Source organism: Dermacentor andersoni, chromosome 1, assembly GCF_023375885.2.
Source record: "Dermacentor andersoni chromosome 1, qqDerAnde1_hic_scaffold, whole genome shotgun sequence".
Taxonomy (NCBI): Eukaryota; Metazoa; Arthropoda; class Arachnida; order Ixodida; family Ixodidae; genus Dermacentor; species Dermacentor andersoni.
The window spans coordinates 89,529,458-89,542,325 of NC_092814.1; the positions used below are offsets into that span (position 1 = coordinate 89,529,458).

The 12,868-nt window shown below is 41.3% G+C and overlaps 1 protein-coding gene across 2 annotated transcripts in view; it reads right to left on the reverse strand.

Annotated features, from left to right (window-relative positions):
- Window positions 1-12,868, reverse strand: part of LOC126544307 (uncharacterized) — a 64,296-nt gene that overhangs the window by 24,267 nt on the left and 27,161 nt on the right. For both annotated transcript variants that reach the window (XM_050191568.2, XM_055061731.2), the window contains 5 exons: window positions 11,723-11,970; window positions 7,299-7,499; window positions 4,384-4,584; window positions 4,025-4,219; window positions 1,137-1,329 (listed from right to left, as the gene is read on the reverse strand). In XM_050191568.2, the coding sequence (XP_050047525.1) occupies window positions 1,137-1,329; window positions 4,025-4,219; window positions 4,384-4,584; window positions 7,299-7,499; window positions 11,723-11,970 (1,038 nt within the window). The remainder of the gene's footprint in view (window positions 1-1,136; window positions 1,330-4,024; window positions 4,220-4,383; window positions 4,585-7,298; window positions 7,500-11,722; window positions 11,971-12,868) is intronic.

The following is a 12,868-nucleotide window of genomic DNA, read 5'->3' on the forward strand; positions in this document are numbered from 1 at the left end:
AAAGTGGTATGATGGCTTATTGTTACATGGAAGCGATTTCCAATGAACGTTTTTTTAGTCTGTAATACATGCAACAATTACCCTTCTACTACTCAAATTACTGCAAAGTTATTCTGTATTGCCCACTCCTGTCTAAAGCCTGTCACTCAGGCTGACAGTAGTGCACAGAGCAATAAATTAATTAATAACCTGCAGATTATGATTTGTCATGCATCATAGTGTCCACCCCTTCAAGTAAACCAGCCAAAGTGGAAGAAAGTGACAGTATGCTATGGGTTATTTATTAGTTCTTAAGATCAGCACAGTCAAAAAGAGAGACAGCTGGTATACTAATAAACATTATGGTGCGAAGTACAATTCCACAGCGAACAGCAAGAGGTGAAAATCTTTAAAATTTCACTTGTGCTTGTAATGGTGTCATCAGCCCCATCAATGCAAAGGTAACAATTTTCAAATGCAAATTTTAATGACATACTGCCTCTGTAGAATAGCAATATTATTTAAAGAACAAAACAAAAAAGTTACTGTAAGCATTCATGATTGAGCTTGATTGTGTTCCACAGAAATTGTATTGATAAAAACAAATATTTTACAGACATTCATATACTAGAATTGAGCTGTAATCGGTGCTGGCATACTAATTTGATGTTCCCTTTAATAAGAGCAGACTGTACTTTCTTTAGGTATTTCTATGTACCTAAGTTACTGATAGCTTGCAACATTCTTGTTATGCAATGCTAGGAGACTCCTGAGCATGTACAGCACCGAGTTTTCTTGCCCACAATGTGTAAGCACTGAATTTTGTGAAACATTTTCTGATATTCAATATTCGATTCAACATTTGGCTTTTTTCTCTTGATTCGATATTCAATTCGAAATCTACTTTTCGGTATTCGCCCACCCCTAGTTTTTAGCAATACAGTATAAGTCGGTATTCCTCTTAATTTTCCTCGTAAAAAAGTCAGGATGCCCGATTAAAAGCAATAATGAAACAAAGAAGGACAACCTTGCAGGAAGCAGAGCAAAGGGCAGTGCTTGCGATTCTTCCTTCCTAAAATTAAATAATTTACACATACATAGCCAACTGCTTCATCAAGAGACAAAAAATAACTGCATCATTGTATACAGTGCAATACCTTCACTTTCTGGGGCAGCATCAGACTGTGTGCTGGCCCGAGTAGGCTCAGGGGTGTCACTTTGCTCAGAGCTGGTTTGTGCAGGCACTGTTTCTTCAGCAGTAGATACTGGACCACTCTCAGCCACAAAACATTCCATGCTGGAGTCAGACTTCGAGTTACTTGCTGCATCTCGCTTCTCTATATGGTCTTTCTAATGAAAGTAATGAGAAACAACTGTAACCACAGCACAATAGTAAAGCAAGATGAAAATGCTATTGAAAATGCTGTTGGCCTATATTAATTGCATTCATTTTCAAGCAGAGGCACATAAATATGGCCTGTACTGCATGCATGAAAACCATTGTGGTTGAACATAGTATTGAAAATCCAAAGTTCAACATAGCACACTTCGTGAAAAGTAGCAAATGTAACGTTTACAGTCTAAAAGTGTATCAGTTTTTGTTTTGCCCAAATAAAATTAAAGAAAGAAACTGTCTCTAATTATTAAAAATAGGGGATTCAAGACATAGTAATACTTTTTGCAGGACAAGATTCACAACCAGGGCAGACAAAACAAAACACACTGTTGGATCATTAGAAGCCTAATTAACTTTTTTATCAATGTTAGGCTGCAAATGCTAATTGAATGTTTGTAGCTAATGACAAGCTCATAACAAATTGGCTTTTAAAACAGATGAAGAGCCCTTAACAAGAGTTTTGACTCATTTTCAGCGCAAAACCGAAACCGAGCCCTTCAGGAGTGTGAATATGAACTGCTGCACATACATAATCTCCCTTCTTCTTGTCATGCTTTTTTCCTGCATATTTTTCAATTGTGCTGTGCGTTAGAAGGAGAGCCTGCGTAAAGGCGTGACAATCGTGTACAGCGCCATCGAGGAAGAAGAGCAGCACAGGCACATTTGCATGCAAAAAAAAGCATGCTAGCGTGCCCAGCCTGAGTGGCTGCATTCACCTGCCACTACCCTGAAACATTGTGACTGACCAGCTTCAATAAACCCGGCTGCAGCGGCTCCACCTTCTTGGTCGCCTCCACCATCTTTTTGTCATATGTTGAAGCACAGAAGTACGTATCTCCTTACATGCACTTATTTATATAAAATGAGCGTGGGAGAACGAAGTATGAGGCAAAGTTTACTGCAGAGAGGTACAGTTTATTTCTCATCCATGTCAGAGTTTGGACCAGCCGTAATCGGCTGGTATGCCTGTACATCAAAAAGAAGGTAGGCGACGAAAAAGAGAACCGCATAACTACAGTCAACAGTATTTCCAGTGGACATTACATGCTCCTGCCTAACAGATGTGCAGCACAGTTTAGTCAGCAGTCCTTCCAAGCTATAGTCTACAGTACCCCTTTCTTAATACAGTATTTTGAACCTTTCTATTTCAAATCCCCACCTGCAGTGTAACATGAAGTTGAATGTCCACTGCTGAATAAAGAGACTTTTTGTCATCTTTTTCTCTGACATTGTACACCAGTGATAGGCAGATGGTGCAACCCCTTTAAAAGCTCAACATTGACAATGCAAACACTTTTTGCCAAGTCCCATTGCCAGGTGCGTTGCCATTAGCAACAGCATCTGCCAGTGCTGCCAGTTCTTGTGCAAAAAAGTAATCGAATGTGCTTCTGAAAGAAAAAGCACCCCAAAAAGCATTTGCAGGTGCTAAAAGCAATAATGAGCATATAAAGGCACAAAGGATAGAAATATGCATTTATTGGCATTATAAAGTCACTGATAAAAACACTTCTTAAGCCATAATTCATGCTCATGCACCAAAAGGATAGGCCCTTGACAAATGGGAACAAATAGGAATTTGCCTATAACCCAGTCTCTATACATCACGAAAAAAAAAAAAGAATGAATTCATATTTGTCTTCTGTTTGCTAAAACATAGCACGGTAGGTAATGGGCTAAAGGAACCAAGACTGTAATGCAAGATCCTAGAAAACACTAACCAAAGTGTCTAGTACTGATGAGTCAAGGGAGTTGCAGAAGTCTTGTCGACAGTGTATAGGATATTCATGGAGATTGGGACATGCAAAGGAGCAAGAATGTTCAATAAAGTGTTGGGATGCACAAGGTGATAGCATTAAGATGTGGTGGAGAGTACAACTTCATGTACAATTTTGTGGAGAAGATGCATGTCTAGAATTTTCTTCTGTAGGAAAAAGTTTCATTGTCAATAATATGAATAATTGTTGCACTGAACTGCATAACTGCTGCATTCAGTTCACTTATCCAGGAGGAACGCTCAACCATTGTATTTAGCCGATTCTTACAAGTGCCTGCTTTTCCTAAGAAAATGGTTCAAAATTGCTTTTGAGTTACAAGTGGATATAAAACTGAAGCTGTGTTTGTGGAGTTGGCGACAGCCTACAGTCAGAGTCAACATTAGCTTAAAGCAAGATGATAGCAAAACACGTTTCTGCCACAGTGGTTTCTGAGTAGGCTGCCAAAAACAACACAGCACTTTTATTATAAAAGCGTGTTCAAAAGAAAAGCTATTTAAATGCTAAGGTTGCAGGAACAGAACCACGTCATATGTTCCTGGGGTTTCTGAGTGTGTACACAAATATGGTAAACAAAAGACATTCCTCTGACAGTCCTTCGATATTCTTCTGCACAATTTCTGCAAAGCAAAATTAATGCATACTTGTAAAAAAGCCGACTACCAAGGAATGTACATCTTGGATGCCAGTAAAAATTAATCTAGTGCAGACGTTCAGTTTCCTAGCCATTAATTTGCTGATGGCCTAGCTTAAGCATAAAAACAAGCGCTGTCACTGAATACAATATGCATCCCAGCATGAACTGTTAACTTGACTGCAGCAATCTTCAGATCGCACTGAAAACTACACTCATTCTTAACAGCAACAGTACACAAACCTGTAAGTGCGCTCGAAGAGCTGTGGCACTGAGGTGCAAACCGCAGCACACAGAGCAGACATACACGAGCCGGTGTTTCCTATAATGATTTTCCAAGTAGGTCCTCCGTGAAGCCTGGTAGCCACATAGCCCACACTGGTACGCAGTGGGGGGCTCAGGGACATTATGCACAAACAAATGCCGATCACGATCCACCTGGACAAGACCATGGCAAATGTTAAACACAATCTACTCTTACAAGGTTGTACTGAAATGCTCACATAGGCAGAATGCTTTCTTCGGCAAAACGGCAGACATGAACAGCAAGAATTTTGCTGAGCTGTGAAGCAAGTGACATGCTTGGGCACTAAAGCACTTACCTTCTTTTTAAACTTGCGATTACAAAGGTGGCACACGTGCAGTACAGCCATGTTCTGAAGCTGTTTGCTTTGAAAAGTAGCCAGATAGCGCTTTCCTGCTGGACTTGTATGGTACTTGCGCACATGGTTGACAAGGGACTTGATCGTATTGTAATCATTGCTGCACAACTCACATCGCTGCCTAACGCTGCTGTGCGTTGCCTGAAATGACCACATTAAGGTGTCAAGGAGATCAATGACAAGAATTATAATTGCTATAATAGGAAGGCGTAAGCCTTAAATTAGCACATTAAATAATGAAAGACAGTGATATTCTTGGTCCATTTTTTTGTTCGTAACTTCTCAAACGAAATGTTAAACATCTGATGTGAAACATAACATCTCACGTTACGTTACCCATACTATGTACCTCAAATGCCACATTTATATCATGAGAAGCCAGCAAACAAGGGCACCAAGGAAAACATAGGGGAAATTACTTGCATTTACTAATTGAATTAGATGATAAATTAATGGCAATGAAAGTGGATGAAAAAACAACTTGCCGCAGGTGAGGAACGATCTCACATCTTTGCATTACGCATGCAATGCTACATTTAGTATTACATGAGATGTAAAGTAAAATGTTGCAGTTTCACCCCAAAGGCAAAGCAGTGATAATGATAGTAAAGTATTATACATCTACACAAAGTAAGGTTCATAGTTTTATTGTCTGTATAGGTTGCAGTAAACATTAGCATTCTAATTAAATACTAATTAAATTAACAAGCATGGTGTCATGTGCCACACAGGCAAACATGAACAAATCTCTCTTGATGACCACGAACACTCACTGTCACAAAGCTAGCATGATGAAGCGCGCTAGCAGTGGGAAGCGAATGCTTCGTGCTTGCCTCTCGTTTCACCACATCTTGGAAACTTGAGATTACACAAGCTCAAACACAAGGCACGTGAGAACACAGCACACGTGGACCCACCAGCCATCTTGGCTTTACCTTAGCTTTTGCACCCGCCGAAATTTAGTACCTCCAAAATACAGTGCATGGGTCACATATTCACTCAGCCGCATGGAAAATCATGCACAGCCATGGCCGAGCTAGAGGAGGAGGCGTGCACTCATCCCCTTTGCAAGCGCTTGATCACGCGACCTCCAACACTGCGCATGCAGAAAGACTGCACTTGTCAAGTCACCATCCTTCCCAGTTCACCCTCACATGCTTTCTCTCACACCAACAGCATATGGTGCACAGGGCACAGTCTTATCACACTCGTACTTTATACAGAACATAACAGCGATGATGATGGCAAAAATTCCCCTGGAGTGTCCATTTAATTGCTCTCACAATATAGTATTACCGCTTAGGTACATTTGCAATGAATTTACATGGTTGTTTTCAAAACGCAGCAGAGAATTAAATGTTTATTGTTCAATCACTATAATGATATGCCAAGGTTCTCCACAGAAGTTTTTGAGGGGTGGACAGCTTGCGACCGGGGGCGAGTGGGATATACACTCAATGAAGTGCTCTTTCTCTTGACCATTCAGCCATATTGAATTGTAAATTCACCAATTTTGTACTTAGGACACATTAACAAAACCAACGCAAGCCAGTGACGTGTCCTACCGCAATCGCCAAACTTCGCCGGGACAAAAAAATTGCACAGCTTGGTGCTGTCAAAATGCCCGCGAAACACACGCCAGCGACTAAATTCTGCATCAGCCACTAGGAGCGCTTCCTGCGTCCGCGTGGCACCAGAAACGAATCGCAACCCTAGTATTTTTTTATTTATTTTTCGTTTGCTTCTTTTGCCGTTATTTATAAATAAGGTACTGTGGCTAGCTGAAGCTCAGATTTCTCCTCTCGACGACGGTTCCAAAACGGTGGCTTTGCATGAACGGAAAGTCAAGTTAGTTGCACGCTAGCGATAGCACCTCCCAACACCTGATTTTCTATCTAATTTTTGTTGATAGAGTACTCGAAAAGTGTGATTTTTCAACTTCCACATTACTTTTCTTTCTAATATGTCTCCACGTGATAAAGAAACATGTGAAGATTGTGAGAAAAATAAATGTTTTGACCGGCCAACCAGAGCAGTGGGTAGTAAACCGCAACAGTAGTCGGTAAACCGGAGTGGTAGGCAGCATTTCCACTGCCACCAACCAAGAGGAGAACCCTGCATGATCCCCTATTACACTACTCAGTGGATAACACAGTCCGTCAATTAAGCAGACTAACACATTCAGGCCTACTTCAATCCAGAAAATCCAGATCAAAGCCAAACAGATTCCTCCAATGGCATCTTTAGCTAATGCAGCATCAAGTGAGATTTGCACTTGCAGTCAAAGTGGTACCAGAAGGAAACAAGCTTTAGTTCCCAGGCCAAGATCAGTGGTAGACATTTAAAACCTACGGACAACAATTTCCCAGGATAATCAAGTCATTTGCAGACCAATTCCAAGTCATTTGTCAAATATCAAATGCAAGCCATTTTACCAAGAAACAGTACTTGATGTGACATCAGCCTGCAGTAAAGCTTGGAAAGCTGGCACCAGTAATAAAATCTTGGAAACTACAGCAACACCTGTTGCTACTTTCTACACTTTCGCATATCCCAGCCTTCTGGGGACTTTTTGTATCTGAAACTGTAAGGCTATGCAATTTACAGCATAGAGTAGAAAAAAAATTAACATCTTAAAGGAAGCACGATGGCTGCTAAGGCTTTATTCAGGGCTAGTAATCATTATTTTTTTCCATAACACAGAAAAGTGACATCCACAACCAAAATACACACAGGAGGAGGCCCCAACATAATAAATCATAGGCAGAACCTCATTGTAAAGTGTGTGTACTATGTTTCAACAATTTTCCAGGATTTCCTTTATATATAACGCAAACAAGTAAGCAGAAACTTACCTCATGTTCAGCCATGTGACTTCTGTTGCAGCTCCGAAAATCACACTGGGTGCATTTGAAGTAATTTCCAGTGTGTTTACGCATGTGCGTGTACAAATTCCCTTTGGCATTGGTGCTGAAATCACACTGATGACAGGTGAATGGCTTGAGGTCTGTGTGGATCAGACAGTGTAGCCTCATATGTGACTGTGTTTTGAACACCTAAAATGGGGGCAAAAAAATTTGTGCAATGCTGAAATGAGCATTTGGCTATAGGAAATAAAAGCAACATAGAGAGCACAATTTTTATTAAGCCATAAATTATGACCGAGTAGTACAGAGTCAGCAAATAAGCAGCCCACATACCATATTTACTCAATTCTAATAGGCAATCTTTATTTGAAAAGTTTACTCAAGTGTGACATGCACATTAGATTCAAGTACAAAAATAAATCTCCAATGGTGACAAAAGTTCTCGACAAATCATTGGCATTAAGAAGTTCTGTAATCCAATCCACACACCCTTGCAGCTGTACGAGCTGCATAGGTTTGTGACCGCTCCTTAAGTTTATTAGGCTATAGTATATTCTAGACATTATAGTTAGGTTGCCATCATCTCCAAGGTGGTCAAGTAATGCAGTACTCTCTCTAATGTCGTAGAAGTCACTGAAGATGAAAGGATCTCGGCAGTTGATAGTGATAAGGAGGCCTCCAACAGTGCCAATGAGTGATGATGCAATCAATTTTCTTCGCGAGAATAAATAGCCATATTCCTCTCTCTTACCATGAAAAGCTGGTAAGTGAACAATCGAAGGCATTGCACTTTTCATTTCTGGCCGAAAAGATTGGGTGCACGTTAGAATCGAGTAAATACGGTAGCCACTAAACAGGAAAGTGGCCTGAATAATTCAAGTAACCTAAGTGCAGTGCCCAAAATACAGCGATACCTTGCCATATATGTAGTATGATTATGTGCTGCTGAACTCTCCATACCTGTAGCAACAATATCACCAAAATCAGTGGTTCTCATATGGTAGTCTGTGGACCTTCCAACGTTTGTGAAGGAGATTCCAAATGCCCACCAAACCCTTGCTCTTCACTTATGCACCCAAAGCTTTATGACTAGATGTCAAGGTCAGATGAAGCTGCAAGCAGCCATTTAACTCAAATGTCTGAGTCAGCTGTTTTTCAGTGCCTCCAACTGCTGAAAAAGTCAGTTTTTCATTGCACTGCAACGACCCCAGTCACCTAGCAAAGAAGGCGACACAGAGCACTCGTGACAGTAGGTCAACACATCACATCTGATTCATGCATTTTCTACTGCTTCCTTACTGCAATAACCTGCAAGCTCCCTAACACGAGCAACGCTGCACACCATTGATCAAAATTAAACTTGAACTTCACCATCATTGAAAGGTGTTAGATATTATGGTACACCTTAAATGATCATCTCAAGTGCCATTTAGATTCTTCTTCTTTAAGGACAGCACTTCAAGCGTTATAAACAATACACACTCAAGCATGGCTAGTAGCTGTTCATTTAATTCCACTTATACCTAGAATGTAGCAGATGGGACAACAACAGCTGAGAAAGCCCATCGACAAAGACCATGGAGGCCGTTGCTGGATTTATTCTAAACCAAGCTTGTGATGCACATGCTGTAAGATTTGGAAGTCGTTCCCACCGCTGTCAACCAGATGTAGGATTTGGCAGTCGTAGTTGTAGGGATGAACTTGACTCTTCGTCGGGACTTAGGCGAGCAGGATTTATTTATATTATTTACATTTGAACATGAGATACATTTACACAGTCTAGCGTGACTCCCAAATGGAGCCCGCAAGACGAAGCATACAGCAAACGAGCACACAGCTCACGAGTACATTTCGAGCACAGAGCCCGACGACAAGCACCTTTCTTTTCCTGGCGCCCTGGCTTTTTGCGTCTTTCGCCGTCTTTGGCTGCGCTACTTTATTTACCGCTTTCTGATCTCTACGGCGCTTCTTTCTGCGGTGCTTTCTCTTCGAACTCTCTTTTATGTCGCCTTCTCGCGCCTCGTGCTGGCCGTTACACATTTCGTCGGCCCGGATCGGTCTCTTACCCGCACAGTCTGATTGATTTTCATTTAAATCAACACTCTCTCTGCCTCGGGAATGTGGTATACGTGCTTCTGTGCTCCTTAATTAGGTGTGACGCGATTCGATGTGGTCTGGTGAACTCGAAGGAAGCTCAGGAAAAGGTCCCGTATCTAACAATGCCCGCTGCCCTCGTCATCTTTCTTTCTTAACTTATAACACATTGCTGCCCACAACGAGATTGGCGAGGTGATGAGCCACAGATTTAGCGTGTCGCAGTCTAGTAGAAAGAAGTCGCAGTTTCACCCGAAAGGTGAAGCATAGATTGCAATAGCAAATTAGCAGACAGCTATACGAAGTAAGGATAGTAGTTTTATCGGTTGTATAAACTTGTAGACATTCACTTACTAAATTAACAAGCACGGTGTCCCACGCGCAGAGGTAAACATGAACACATCTCACCCGATGACCGCGGAAACTTGCTGTCAAAACACTGGAGTGAGGAAGTGCGGCAGCAGCAGCAAGTGAATTGACCTTAGTGCTGCCTCTTGCTTCAATGTAAACTAAGCATCAAAAGCATAGCGCATACAAAGCTACCAGAACTCGGCGCACTTTGTCCACATCGCAGATCACTTTCAAGATAGGCACCTTTGCGGCCGTGCCGTATGCTGAAGCTGCCAGATTAGTACCCCTCACCCCCAAAACCTCGACCTCCCTACTTTCATCCCTTGCACGCACAAGATTGAGCCGCAATCGTCAGGTGACTCTCACAAGTTTCACTTGCACATAAAGCATACAGCGCACAGCGACGATGTTATTGTGGTTGGACTTCATACAGAACATCACAGCGATGGTGATGCTGACGACATAAATACGCCTGGAGTGTCCATATAATTGCTATTGCAATAAAAGCAAAGAAGCACCTAAAAGGGTCATTGGCAACCTCCACTATGGCAAACACCAGGTGGTTTTTGATGCAAAAGTGTCATCACTTTTGCATCAAAAGTGATGACACTTTTCACTGAGCATGTTTCGCTCAGTATAGCTGACACAATATTACTGACCTTCAGTACTATCATGAATCAATTTATCTGCAAAAATTACTTCAGTGTTCTCTATTATTTTATTTCATACCTGTAGCACATAATTCTAAATGTATTCAAACCTTGATATAAAGAAGTCCTACCTGTAGTGAAAAACTTTGCTAAATTGTAAACTTAATAAAGACAAGGTTTCAATGTTTCAGAAGATTACTTCACAGTTTCCATGAACAACCTTGGTGGATGGCACCTTGTCAGTAAGCATTTATGAACACAACCCAACAAGAAACTCACCAATAATTATGAAATCAAAGGCTTACTGTTTACTGCTAGCTGCCACCATCACATGGTGCCATGTATCATCATCACTGCCCATTTGTTTGTTTTTTCACATGTGTAGTGAGTCGTAAGGCCAAGATCACCATAATATTGTTTGTGGTATTCGTTTGCAATAAGGACACCATGTGACAACACAAAGACGATCATTCCCTTCGTCATCATGGAGGCACTTATAAGCACACTTCTGGTTGGCATTTTCCTGTTCTGATTGGCTCCTGGGGTGTTTAGAGGCAGACCTTAAAACTACATGCACGAGTGGAAAGTGCCCAGCTAGATTTTCATACCAGCATGACAGATTGAGCAATGGCACATTTTGTCCTCTGCTCGACAGTTGGTGTTCTTTACGGTTCACTGGCAACACTTTCATGCGTAGGAAGGTGTACAAATGATGAATGCAATGGCAGGCAGCGTTTTTCTTGTCTTCTGCTTGTGACAAAGACTCTAGGTACATGTATGAAACTATATCAAAACTGCACAACCAGATTACTTTGCTAAATCACAGGAAAAAAAAGGCATATAACGGAACTAAAAGGAATGAAAAAGGTTTATCATATTGTGGATTCTGTAACATTGAAGTTAATTACATTGAGGATGACTGTATATGCTTCTAAGTGTGAACAATTCCTATTCACAAGTGTGCTCAATCTTTCAGAGCCATTTCTTTCAGCAAAAGTTACTAGCTTCAGTTAATATTCTCTTGGCTCTCCTTTCTACATGCATCTGGTTTCGTGCAAAAAAATTTGAACAGACACCAATATGCTCACCATTATTTTGCATCAATCTTCAGCTTTCTGGAGTAACTTTTACCAATGTATCCTATCTGTTATATCAGGGCAGTAATCTATTACTCTGAGCCTGGACTCCTACGGCACCAAAAGGAAAATGAGAGTTGTAGACACTGTTACTGTTAATTAAGAGTTGAAGTGGAGTCTCCAAAGGAACAGGGGGCAGCCGTATGACTGAAACAGAATAGGGAAGAAATGGATATGCCACCTTTTTGCAAATGTTGCAGGAGAACACGTGAAGGTCGCAGACTTCCTTGGGAGCTGGACGGGTACCTGGTGGGCATGTAATCTCTTGAGCTACCTGGTGCTGTGTATACAAGTGGTCGACGCAGCTAAGGTCAACCTGGTTTAAGTGCTCCTCAAAGGCCAACCTCTCTTCATCCCGTGAGAAAACTGGCACATGTCGGGGGTCCTCGCGCCAGTGCAGCTTTCGAGGAGGCGCCTCCTCCACTTCTTCTGCACAAAAACCCAGTTGCATCATAGGCTCAGTGATGAAAGCCACTCACAAGCATCAGAGATCCAAAGCAGCTATTTAAGACAAATTACAAAGCTACAGTGAAGGACATTCAAAGCATCACAAGCAATTTTTATCATGAAACATGATGCCACAGAGATGGTGACAATATGCCAACATCTCCAGAAAGCAAAGAGCAATTCTTACTTCAAGGTTATAAACTGCACAGAAGCTTCCTTGCAGAATTTTCAATACCCCCATTAGTTATTTAATGTTTTATTGACTGCAGCCATGTTAGCATGGAAATTGGCAATTTATAAAGTATTGTATAATTCATTTGAGATTCAGGCCTTTGATTCAATGTTTTTTATTACATTTCTTCAAGTTTCTTGCCATTCTCAGTGTGCCATTGGCACAGAGAAAAAACAACAACAAAGAACTCACCAAATAACTTTGAAAGAGATCCAATAGCAACACATTAGCATAGCAAGCATGCAGAGTATTTGCAACGTCAGTCACACATGGCTACAGCATCACTACAGGGGTTGTCAAAAAGGGCTTCTTGAAGCCTTCAGTGGCTACTGCATGTTCAGCATGCTGCTCATGGAAGATGTGATGGATAACATGGTGTTGACAGTCGGGCCCATTGCTGGCCCTCTGTACTATCAACAATGAGGCACTAGAGGTGACAGCAGTTACATCATTGTTCAGACATTTGGATTGCCCTAGACGATGTCTGCACTAAATACATTTGTCAAATACAGCACTAGAGGAGACCCTGTTCTATGAACCATTACATGGATTGACCATAACCAAAGTGCACTGCTTGTGCTCCCTGTTCTGTACTTTTAGTAACAGAACAGGGAGCATAAAAGTCGTTCTTTCACCCTATATGACAAT